Source organism: Medicago sativa, chromosome 8, assembly GCF_051527215.1.
Source record: "Medicago sativa cultivar Bolivia chromosome 8, Bolivia_mono, whole genome shotgun sequence".
NCBI lineage: Eukaryota > Viridiplantae > Streptophyta > Magnoliopsida > Fabales > Fabaceae > Medicago > Medicago sativa.
The window spans coordinates 89,426,651-89,439,757 of NC_140756.1; the positions used below are offsets into that span (position 1 = coordinate 89,426,651).

Genomic DNA, 13,107 nt, shown 5'->3' on the forward strand with positions numbered 1-13,107 from the left:
ACGAACATCTAATCTTGCTATGTTGATGTATTTGAGTTGTAGTTGTAAAAAAAATGTCTAGAAAATGTTTTGAGAAGGAGAGAGATTTATGTGTGGTTTATGGAAAGAAAACTTGTTAAATGTGCTAGTCAAATTATTTTTGCTTCAATCCATTTCATTGGCAGACCCGATCCTCCATCTCATAAAAAATGATCCATTTGCAATATTGACTCAATGACTTATCTTAAATTTTCATTTTAAAATACCAAGAAAACTTTAATTTCTTTTTTCACAATATTTATTTGTTGAATTTTTTTATTGGTCAAGTAGCCTAGTAGATGGAGCAAACATGGAGAAGTGGGGTGCCCGGGATTCGAACCCTCGGCCCTTACCTCTATATTATGCATTGTCCCTACCAACTGACTTAAACTCACGGAGACACGGTTGAATTTCATTTAACATAACTACTCTACTAGCTATAATTAATAAAGATATTTTAGTAAATAAAATTGATTTGATCATTTAAATCAATCTAGCAAACATTTTTTTAAGGAAAAATCAACCTAACCTAATTATTTGCATTAGAATTATGCACAATTCAAGTAAGATATTTTCTTAAAAAAAAAAGAAGATATTTATCGTGAGAGAGGTGAGACAGGGGAATACTGGTAATTAAAAAGATTGTATGATCCCCTCAAAAAAAAATAAGAAGATTGTATGAGAATACTCCTTCTTACTAGTTTTTATTTTTACGGTTTTCATACTAGGTTCCTAATTCGATTTCTTTAAGAAAATAAATTTCTGTTTTTTTTTTTGACAAATGGAAAATAAATTTCTTAGAAAGGAGCCTTGTCACTTTTTGCTGTCCTGAACATGATTTGGTTTGTTGCTATGAAGATATTTGGGAATTTCGTCCAAATTGTTTATTGACATTCAACTAGAAATTGGTAAACACGTTTATGAAATATTTTCCATTTTATGTCCTTAAATGTACACTATTTTGACTATAATTCTAATTTAAAATATAATACAAGGTAAAGAAAATATTATGCACAAATATGAGAGCACATAAAAAAATTCACAGTACTAATTTTGGAATTGCGATCGTCTACTATCCAATTCATGCAATATCACACCGTAGTTAATCTCGATTGTTTATTTAAGATCAAATGAATCAAATTACACTGTATATTTTGTGCAGTGAAATAATCTCAGCTGTCGATTTAAATCAAACAGTTGCGAGCTGTAGCTGTGTGACATGGTTGCAACCTGGAATCCAATTCCCTAATTTTGTAGGAAAATAAATCAGGCAGTGTAAATCATGGAAGGGCTTTCTTTCCTATTAAAATTTGTAAAAAAAAACATCAATCGGTTGTAACCTTTCAGGTGAGGGAATTTTAGCTCATTACTTGTCCAAAAAGGAGAGACTATTACTGTTGTTTCTTCAACGTAGGAAATATGGGATCCAACACATCAATCGGTTGTAATTTTTGTGTTTGAATTAAGCCTTGGGAAATTACTATTCTTTATAGATGGGTGCAGAATGGTTTCAATTTGCTATCAAATTTATAAGAAAAATAGTGGAAAAATTAACGCAGAATGGTTTCAATTTGCTATCTCTAATTAGTTTAATATTATTAAGGAAAATGCTACTTCTCAAGAAAAATAGCTTCAAGAATTTTTCAAGAAATAGTTGGCAAATTTTAATTGGATGATTTATTTGTCCACTTCCTATTTTTCAGCCACACCTCCTTGAATTGTGGCAAATAGTGCATTTTGATTGGCTATTCTTTATTCTTGAAGAATTCTTGATGTTATTTTTCTAGAGATATAGCATTGCTCTATTATTAACCCCATCGTTATTCAAACCGTAGAAGTTAGGAGAAATTTTATATCGACTCTCCAATCTTCCAAAAAAAAAACACTATAGAGTTACATGCATTATACAAACTTGAACCATGTATTGTGTACATAATGCCATCATAAGCATTTTTTTTTTTAAATGCCATCATAAGCATTTTTTTTTTTTAAATGCCATCATAAGCGCACTCATTCTTTCATAGCAATGATTTTTAAAGATTAGAAACATTTGCACTTGCTTGGATGGTGTTAGGACTTGTCAATTATTTATCCCATGCAATTCCTCTCAATGGGTTGTTGCCTTAGCTATTTTGACTTGCAAATTAAACCTACTTTCGGATTGGTAATGATGAATGGCATTATTCTATTACTAAAGCACACAGCCACACAGAATTGTGGTGTACTTTTATAGTTAAATTATTGTGTGACATTCATTCATATATGTGGAACATTAAAAGATATATAGCGATCATAATCTTCCATTCCGATCCTTTTATTTTTTGAAAGATGATAAATAACCCGTTTTGTAAACGCGTAAGTTTTTTCCTTCAAATTAATGGTTGATTAATTTTACGTTAAAGCTATGACCATGGTCCCATGAAGAGAAGTACTATACTAAATTTTACTCCTACATGTATAATTAAAAACACGTCAAGAATGCTCTCAAAAAAAAAAAAAGTCAAGAAATGTATTGAGAAATTTGGGTAGGACTTCCTTAGGACCCCACACACCATATTAATTATTAATAATAAAGAATGATATCAAGAACCTAGTTTTTATTCAGAATATATATGCAGTGGTTCATAGATAATTAGATATATAGGATATGAATTAATTGAATCAAATCGATTACAAAATCCTATCTATATAGCTAGATCAGATTCATTATTCCAACAATTTAATCTTGTTACTTAGGGAATTGTTTGATCAATCTCTTTGAATTTCAACCATCCAAACACTTATTCCTTATCTGTACTGACTAAATAGCATATATAGCTTCATTAAATCAAATAATATAACAATTATAAGAAATGGTGAGTCCAATCAAAAAAATATAAAGAAATGGTGAGTTAATATTTTTGATATATTGAATTAATAAGAGAGGCACCTAATAATAAATAAATTAATTAAACTACACGTGTCTAACCAACGTCCCAATTTCATATACCTAATATGAGGAATTTGGGATACACGTGTTTTCATTTTTTTTCCTGATTATTTGCTAGCCTTCTGTAACAAAGCAATCTAATATCCAAGTATTATCAATTTCCCACCTCTAATTCTAATTTAATTAACCACCAATTAATAATAAATTATAAATTATTACTGTGATCTTCATTATGCTTCAACGGTTTCTGCTCACAAGAAGAGCACACAGTACTATGAGTCACCACTGGTTTTGATGATGAACGTTGAGGGCATAACGGAAATTGTCCAACAACTTTGAGTTCCTGCAATTCCTTCTTTAATCTTTTGTTCTCATCACTTAGATTTTGACAATGTTTTTTCAACAACTCATAATCCACCTCTATCTGCTTCAGCTTAGTCCTGTGTTATATAAATAAATACAACAATTTATTTATAAGCTAATGGAAATTAAATATATAATACTACTACGTACTATTCCGCAATCGATATCAACATATAGCTTAGTCAACAACATAAATAAATACTAAAATTAAATAGGTGATATATATTCAGTTACGAAACCCAGATAATATGAAGAAAAATTAATGCTAGACAAAAGTAACAACATAGTTATAAGATCAATGAAATATCTGAACACATAAATTAATTAACGTACCTTGCTCTCCTGTTCTGAAACCAAACCTCAATTTGTCTTGTCTTTAACCTCAATTGGTCAGCAAGTGCTATTTTCTGAACCTGCATATATATGAAACCAAAACCAACGCATAAACTCATTTCTACCCTTGTCATCTAGAAAAACTAATTATAGTTGAACAAAAAAGAAATAGTAAATAGACAATAATTTGTTTTTCAATTTGCCATTAAATAATAATAATAATAATAATAATAATAATAATAATAATAATAATAATAATAATAATAATAATAATAATAATAATAATAATAATAATAATAATAATAATAATAATAATATAATTCAGTTTATTAAAGTTCTACAACCTTATACATACACAATATGACAGATTATGTTACATATATGCTAATACATATTATAGAGAATTTTTGGTATGAATGAATGAATGGATACCGGATTAAGAGTGTTATGGAGCTTGAAGGTGCTCTCAAGCATGGATGATTGCTCCTTTGTTAGCCTCAGTTTCTTTCTACGATCGTTGTTGTTGTTGGTGTTATCAGAATCAGTGCTACACGTTACATTTTGATAATATTGGTGTCTCTCCAAATTGAATCTTTCACCTTTGCTGTTGTTGTTGTTGTTGTGTACGTTCATAGGTTCTCCTTTTGGACAAAGCTCAAAAGCTAGGTCAAAACAAGGTGCCATCACAGATTTATTCACTAATTTCTGCTTCTTCACCTTTGTTGCACCTATTCCAAGACCTAGACATAAACCTGTATTGCATTCTTCATCACTTTCCATGGCTACAATAGTTGGTTGAGAAAAGAGAAAGAAGAGTAAAAAAGAAGGGTGTTGGAAAATGATAGTATGATTTAGTCAAATAAATATTATTGGGAAAGTTGGGATTTTATGGGAAGGGCTAAGGTGGATTTAATACAGATTTTATTGTTGGCTTTGGTCATGGTCTTGTAGATCATTCAATCTCAATCAGTTTTTTTGACGAGTTGTTGTTTTCATCACAAACAAATAATAATAATAATAATATTAGTGTTACATTTATATATATGGAGTGGTTATACTATATGATACTAATTATTAATAATGATATATAATAAAATGGGAGAGGAGAAGTAAGACCATGCGTTAGACTTGACTTATGACTCCGTTTGGAAAACTTTTCTTAATCATGATAGTATTTGACAATTTTGGTTTTTTAATCATTTTTATTTCCTATCATATCTTATGATTATTCCTTTGTTTCATATATTCAATATTCAATATACGTCACGTCTTACCTTATGATCGGCCTAAATGAACAAAGGTAGCCCTTCAATTTTTCTTAAGCTTGTTTTACGATGAATTCTTTTTTAGTTACGTTGTCCTTTTTTATAAACAGAAATCATTATTATTTTATCAATGGTCTATTATTAATTTCTATCTGATCAAAAATTAATATATTAAATATATGAAATACTTTAGAAAAATCAACTAAATTTTGTATAAATAAAAATTAGTTATGTATCGGTAAATAAATATTAATTACTTCTTTCTTCAAAAAAAAATAATAATTACTTCAAAAAAATATTAATTACTTCTTTCTTCAAAAAAAAATATTAATTACTTCTAAGAATATTTGAAAATAATATTATTAACTATTTTATTTAAGAGGTTCATATGATGTGTCTTACTATTTTAAGTTAAAAGTGGATTTATATATTTTAAGTAAAAAGTGGATTTATAATATAATTTTTTTTTGAGGGGTGGATTTATAATATAATTGAAAAGTGGTAAGTTATATATAAATTTTAAGAATAATTGAAAATAATATTATTTACTTTTTATTTAAGAGGTCCATACGACGTGTCTTACTATTTTAAATAAAAGGTGGATTTATAATATAATAATAAAAAATTCTCTTCATGTTATTTAGTTTGTTTCTGTTTGGGTTATTTGGAGGGAACAGAACAATATCTATTTCTGACAAAATGAAGTATCGCTTGTTTATATCTTTGATAAAGTTAAGCTATTTTTTTTTTTGAAGGATTAAGCTATTATCTTTTTCATGGTTGAAAACTAAAAGTCCAATGTTATAGATTTTGACCTTAATCATTGGTGGGTGAATCCGTTAATTTAGCCACTTAGCTTATGTGCTTTGTTAGTTTCTTTGTTGTGGTATTGTATGTAACTTTGAGTTCTATTTGTGCACTTTTCACACTAGGTAGAACTTTTTTGAGGTTAATATATTACACTTTGTCTTGTTAAAAAGGGAAGAAGTGTGATGTTTTATTAAAATTTAACTTTAAAAAAGTGTAAATGTCTGCTTTTGAATTATGTCTTCTTAGTGACACAATTTTTAGCCAGACTATGTTATGTTATGGCCGAACACCAGATTATGAGGGTCTTTCCCCTTAAAACCAAAGGATTAACTCCAAATGTTAGATGCACTCCTCGAACTGCATAGAATTAATAAACATGTAATTTGATGATTATTGATTTCCCATATAATGGAAAGCAATTTCCTATAGAATTTTGTGGTACTATGATCTAAGGGCATTTTAGAAAATTAGATTGGCCTAAATTTTGTGGCAATGACGTAGCAACTGTTTAGTTGACCTAGACGTCCCAAACTGAAAAAAATTCATTACATTCCTAAAACAGATCCGTACTTGGCTAATGTTGCAGGAAACATCTTTGCCATTGATTTTAGTCTTTTACTATTACTCTCAGTTTCAAATGATGTAGATAATAAGTCTTTTTTTCCTTTATTCGAATCAAAAAATATTTTTTTCCAGGACATCGTTGATTTTAGCTTATGACCTAACATTGGTTTGTTTATGTGTATTTTTTTTTCAATGATTTGTTAGTTTAAAATTAATCAGTGGTAAATATAGTTTCCCCTAGAATAAGCTTGTTCTCAATGAAAATTACTACAAAAATTACGGGCTGTTACACAATTGGTAATTATTGAGGTTGGACCACACTAATGATCAATTAATTATAGAGTTTCTAATTGTCAACAGCCAATTATTCAAGAAACGGCTAAAATGTGATGAAATGAATGGTACTAGTATTACCTAAGGCAAAGGTAAACTGTTGCATGGTGTTAACATTGAAATGCATGTATTAATTTGTTCTCTATATGTTGCCACTCTAAGAGGGTGGAATTGAAGAGACTGATCCCCACTACACTCAAGCAAATGCTTTAATCATATAATTATGCAGCTACTTGTAACATGCAAGTTGCAACACACATGTGCATTAACAAACGACAACTCGACAAGAATCTAAAATGTTGTTTATTCCTACCTGTTACGGCAAAACAAGAAGCTACTCCCTCCGTTCCTTTATAATTGTCACTTTTGCATAAAATTTTTGTTCCTAATTAACTGTCGTTTTCAAATTTCAAAGTATCATTAAATGTGGCTTTACCTATATTACCCCTATATATTTATTGCAGAGAGAGAAATGTATGAAATGAAGTATTAAATGATTAAGGTTATTATAGGAAAAAGATAAATTATTGTATCAAAAGTAGTAAAAGTATTTGTTGTCTTGGTTTGTGTAAAAAGTCAAAATGTGACAATTAAAAAGGAACAGAGGGAGTAACTTTCAATTTTTTCCATTTTTAGTTTTACAACATTTCCATTTTTTTCCATTTTTGGAATTACAACACCCCATTCATATAATCTACCATTTCTTTTTTGGAAAATGCTAACAAGTGCCCGAGAAATCAAAAGAAGAAACTTTGTCTTGAAAATGTTGCATTTAATGCATTGAACTTTAAAAAGTAATTTTTTTCTTACATAAAACTTATCACTTATTTTTATTCTTGAATCCTTAACTAGTATCCTAAGTGATACCCTTCTTTTTTTACTTTTTGTTTTAGGATTTCGAGGTGTGTTATTTAAATATAACACCCATTCATATAACCTACCTTTAAAAAAAAAAAATATAATCTACCTTTTTTTAAAGGATCTACCATTTCTTTTTTTACCTGTTGTTTTAGGATTACGATGTGTGTTATTTAAAGATAAAAATGTTAGATATCATATCCGGTTGTATAAAATGCAACTCAGATATGTGTGGTGTTGTAATCTACGAGGGAGAACAAATAAAATAAAAGTCAAAATTTGTATATACATTTGATATTGATGCAAATTTTGTGTCAAAGAAGTATTTTGTAGAATCGTTTGCACATATTAAAAAAAATAATAAAATTATTTATTTTTTGTATAATATCTTTTAGAATTAAGGTTGAGAGTAACTCAAATATACAGAGTCGACTTTTAAGGTGAAAATTTTCTCCCACAAATGTTGAGAATTTATCTCATCAAATTTACAAAATCGTCTGCAACATATACATATATATAAAGTAGACAAGAACAAAAGAAGAAGGGGGGCATATACCAAAACATTCTCAAACGATAAAAGCAAAATAAAAATTAAGGGATGAAAGCCAAACCCAAACACGAGAAAATAACAAGAAAGCAAAAAACAAAACAAACCAAAAGAAAAAGAACAAGAAAAGTAACCCGAGAGACCTCAAATCAATCTCGTAGCCTACCTCTAGAGTGGTTATTATGAATCTAAAAACCCTTCTGCATTTTTATTTGTGCCTTAGATACCACCACAATAAAAGGCTCTTCCATAACAACATAACAATTCTTTAATTAATTGATAACTATCGTTCTCTATTCCTCGTCGGTATAAAATCGAGGTCCATTGGCTCCAACATCATTTCCTTTCTAAACAAATTGCCGCAAAATCTCGAAGTCATGAGCTACTATGGGACTTCAAACACCTTTGGAAGCAGTGATGTTGGAAGAGCTCCCACCACACTAAGATGAGGATCTTAATTATATAGACCAGGTTTGTCATTGTATCACTTCAGGGACCAATAATGCCCATACTAAAATGAAATTGCTCTGTTAGTTCTCACTGTATTTCACAACCACCAATACTGATTTTCACATGAACTACACCAGACGAAATGCTAGTTTATAACAAAGATCAAATTAAATGGTTCATAAACTATCTTGGAGAATTTAAAAAAATAATTAAGATAAAAACAACTTATAAACATGGCATAAGTTATTTCCATATACTATCTTAAACAGTGTCGCAAATCCTTATATCCATAAAAGAAAACTCAAAACATTATATCCAAAAAGAACATTAATCGGTACATATGTGTTTAACTTAATTACCTAATAAAATAATCAACCCTTCCTTAAAAAAAATAAATAATCAACCCTAATACATGGGTGACAAAAATGTCAAATATTTTAAAAACCGATCGAGGGACCAAACTCATGGATATAATCAGGGACCAATATAGTAAAAAAAGTAAAATAAGAAATCAAAATTACTCCCTCCAGTCTCAATTATCCGTAAAAGTTAGGTTTTTAAATTTATTTAATAACTAATGTATTTGGCTTGTACTGTATTATTTACAAAGCCAATATATTAGTTATTGAATAAATCTAAAAAGTTAACTTTTGCTTATAATTAAGATCGGAGGAAGTATATTTAAACCTAAATTAATAATTACACACGATATGTTTATCATGTGAGAATTTCACATTAAACTTTTGGTCATCTAGTCTTAGTAGTCCCCATTCACAAAACTTACACTAAAAAATTGTAGTTTCTTAATAATTGATTTTACTAAAAAAAATAATCACTAATTTTGTTTATGAAAAAATGTACAAATATAATAATTACTACTAATTCTATGAAAATACTAACCAACATCTTCTTTACTTTAATATAGAAAAAAAAGTTATGTATTCTTTTTGACACAATGACGGAATCAGTATAGGTAAATTTTGACAAAATTAAGTGATGCATTCTTTTTGACACAATGATGTATTCTGGTGTAAATTTAAATTTAATGTGAAATGACAACTGAAAATTTCCACGATGAAATAAATTTTTATTTTCATAGAGTAAATTATCAATTTACAATATTTAAACTTTTTTGAAGTAGCGGAAAAATAATATGACTATACAAACTTTTATATTGTGAGAATTTTTTCCTTTCTAAAAGGGATGCAAACAGCACCACCCAAAATATATATATTGAGAGAATAGATAACAAATATGAGTGATTTAAATGATGTAATATGATATAAAAAATAATGAGAAAATGAGATGATTTTTTTTTAAGTGAGAGAACAGCGAGTAATTGATTTTTGGGATATTAGGAGAATTATGAATGAATCATTGATTTTTTTTAATTGTTGTTGCTATTTATTTTTTTGGGCATGATGATGAAGATGATAAAGAAAATGAGGGAAGAAGATGAATAAAAGGGGAAAAAATAGATATTGGTGGTTCACTGAAGGATATAATAGAGCTGCATGATTCAACGATTGTCTGTTTAAAAAAGATCAAACAATTAAAATTAAAAAATAATAATAAGGTCTATGATACAAAATTAACCAACATCTTCTTTACTTTAATATAGAAAAAAAAGTTATGTATTCTTTTTGACACAATGACAGAATCAATATAGGTAAATTTTAACAAAATTAAGTGATGTATTCTTTTTGACACAATGACGGAATCAATATATGGTGGTCCTTCATTGGTCCAACTTAGACATTTAAGGTCAAAAATTGATGGAGAGGATTAAAATATGTAACGGCAGAATACATAAAGTTCACATTGAGACGTTTTTTTTTTTTTTTTTTTTTTATAGTTCTGAGACCACTTTAAAATAAAGAATTAAATTAAGGTATAGGATGATCAATTCAATCATTAATAAATACACAATATGTTTATCATGTAGAAATTTTCATTAAACCGTCATAACTATGTGTGGTCATATGTCTTAGTTGTCCCCATTCACAAAACCTACCTAGTTTTAATAATTGATTTTTTTATCGAATAGTTCAGCGACTATAAATTTACCTTTAAGGTAAATAAGCAGGGAATTTGGAGTTCAAACTGTGACACTTGTATATATAATATGATGTCTCTAACAATTGAGTTGTGTTCGCGGGACAAAAATAATCATTAATTTTATTTATGAAAAAAAATATACATATGCAATTAATACATTTATTCGATTAAAATTCTAACCTACACCCTCTTTGTTTCAATTTAGCAAAAAATAAGTGACGCGTTTTTTTTTGACACAATGAAGAAGGACTTAATATATAAGTAAACTTCAACAAAATTTACTATATTCCTCCTCAATAATAAAAAGAATATATTTGATTTTTTTTTTTTGAACAAACAAAAATATATTTGATATTATTATTATTATTATTTCAAAAATATCATTCAATGTATGTTCTTGTAAAACAAAATCACGTAGAAAGTTAAATGAAGAAAATTGGTAGTCTAGAGAATACACCAATCTGTTTGATTACATTAAAAAAACACGATAGCTAATTTAAGTAGTTTTAAATAAATATGATATAATTGTAAAGGTAATGAGACATGAAAATGAAAAAAAATATATATATTGAGAGAATGACTAATTGATTTACATGATTTTAAAAGATATATATAATGCAGCAATATGATGTGAAAATGTGATAAAAGAATTACATCATAATATATACTTTTTTTTAATATAATCCAAAAATTACAATTAAATTTTTGCTACGATGAAAGTCATCTACGTATCTTATTCGAAAAAAGTGGATTGACAATGTATGTATGTCTGCATGCTACTAATAATAATATTAAAAGTTATAAAAAATTATAATTATATAGTGAAATTTGCCACTCATTGATCTTATCCCACTTCAGGCATCAATCTCAACAGATAGACGTGGAGGACCCAGTTCACACCAAAAAAAACCATACGTTAAAACTTAAAAGCCAGCTATAATCTATTGCAACCTATAGTTCTATCAAGTGTAAAGATATATAGCAGCAATGGTTTGTTAGCAGCTGGCGGCACAGCCACCTCTCTACCAACCAATGATGCTTTCATTATAGAAAGGGTATGGCAGCCAAAATAGTGCCGAGCTAGTAATGCTATTGCTAACTAGCTCATTGCATATATAAAGAAATAACCCTCCCATCCCAACATTTTGTATATATGATATGATATGATGACACTACGACATTTTAGAGCTTTGATTATTGTTTTTTCTTCTTCTTTAGGCATGACAATGGGGTTGGGTAAGGACGAGTTTTATCTTCCTCGTTCTCATACTCTACTTCCATATATTTACACGTTACTCTGCCCATACTCAATATGAATTAGAAATTGAATTTCACCCCGTACCTGACGGGTTTGGGTATCGCCGCAGTGCATAATTTTTTTTTTAAATAAAAAAAGAAGTATTTTTCATCCAGACGCAATGTTGTAATACATTATCCTGTAAAGAGATGATGGCGATCAATGACTATGGTGATGGAGAAGAGAGATCGAGGGTGTGAGATGTGGAAGGAGAAGAGATAGAAATCATAGAAGTGAGTGTCGTTTGACAAACTGAGACTGACCGTATGAGTGAAATGATTTAGGTAGGATTTGAGTTTCTATTTGTATAAAAGGGATAATAATTGATTTTTTACAATTGGGACGGGTATGAGTCTGGGGTGGGGTGGATACGTATATCCTCGTTACCCGTCCCGTACCAGTGTTTTGAAATCGGGAAAAACTCAAACTCAATCAAAGTGGAAAAAACCGTCAAATTAACTTTGATTCGGGTACACATGAATGCGGGTTTTGTTGTCATACTTAGTGACCGGTCCAATCATCGTAGACTAAAATCAGAAGCGGTAATGTTTTACGATTGTGTTATCAAATGCAAATTTAGTCTCTCTTTTTTTCTTCTTTTTTTTTTTGACAAATATTGTCTCTTATTTATAGAGAATGAAACAGTCACGTAACCTTGTTTTTATTATTAGCGTCCAAAAGTAATCTTGCTATTAGTGTATGGCCCTTGCCTACGGAAATAAGATAGATAGGTCATCCTGATATTTTGCTAGTTGATTAGCAAACTTTGGGCCATGAGGGCTCGTGTGTTGTTGCCACTTTCCCATCCTCAGACCATGTTAGGTAATCGACTGTTAATTTGGTCCATGTGGTGTAGACCCAAACTGTCCAAATTTATGTTTTGATGTTTCTGTTTCATCTTTCAATCTTGAAATGGTGTGGAAAAGTGTTCATTCCTTAGATTGAGGGTTACATTCCTAGTAAAAACAATATGGAGTAAATAGGTAAATTGATCTTTATAATTGTAAGCATCAATCAAAATAGTCCTTTATACTTAAAAACTGGCAAATACACCCTTTAAAATTATAAAGTGTTAGTCAAAATAGTCGTCCATTAACTCTTACCGTTAAAGTCTACAACATAACATGACACATTAACTAAAAATGTCGCCTACATTGATCGCACATGAATGTCACATCATCAGGGGCTAATTTGTTTATAAAATGTATACATCTCGCAAACTAATTTGTCAATAATTAGTCCATATATAAAGTAATTAGTCCATATATAATTGCAATTGCCG

At 29.1% G+C, this 13,107-nt stretch overlaps 1 protein-coding gene across 1 annotated transcript; it reads right to left on the minus strand.

Annotated features, from left to right (window-relative positions):
- Positions 1–2,894: 2,894 nt before the first annotated feature.
- On the minus strand, positions 2,895–4,813 carry LOC146903032 (homeobox-leucine zipper protein HAT22-like). Its single transcript, XM_085736078.1, has 3 exons — positions 4,076–4,813; positions 3,644–3,723; positions 2,895–3,387 (listed from the first exon to the last, which is right to left on the minus strand). The coding sequence occupies exons 1-3, from the start codon at positions 4,421–4,423 to the stop codon at positions 3,153–3,155; spliced, it is 663 nt and encodes a 220-aa protein (XP_085592204.1). The 5' UTR covers positions 4,424–4,813; the 3' UTR covers positions 2,895–3,152.
- Positions 4,814–13,107: the final 8,294 nt, after the last annotated feature.

Bases quoted from the DNA above. Each gene is read 5' to 3' on its own strand.
- LOC146903032 (XM_085736078.1), bottom strand. From the start codon at position 4,423: ATGGAAAGTGATGAAGAATGCAATACAGGTTTATGTCTAGGTCTTGGA. The intron at 3,724-4,075 runs GTATCCATTCAT...ATATATATGCAG, and splicing joins TCCATAACACTCTTAATCCG to GTTCAGAAAATAGCACTTGC. The intron at 3,388-3,643 runs GTACGTTAATTA...TATATAACACAG, and splicing joins TTTCAGAACAGGAGAGCAAG to GACTAAGCTGAAGCAGATAG.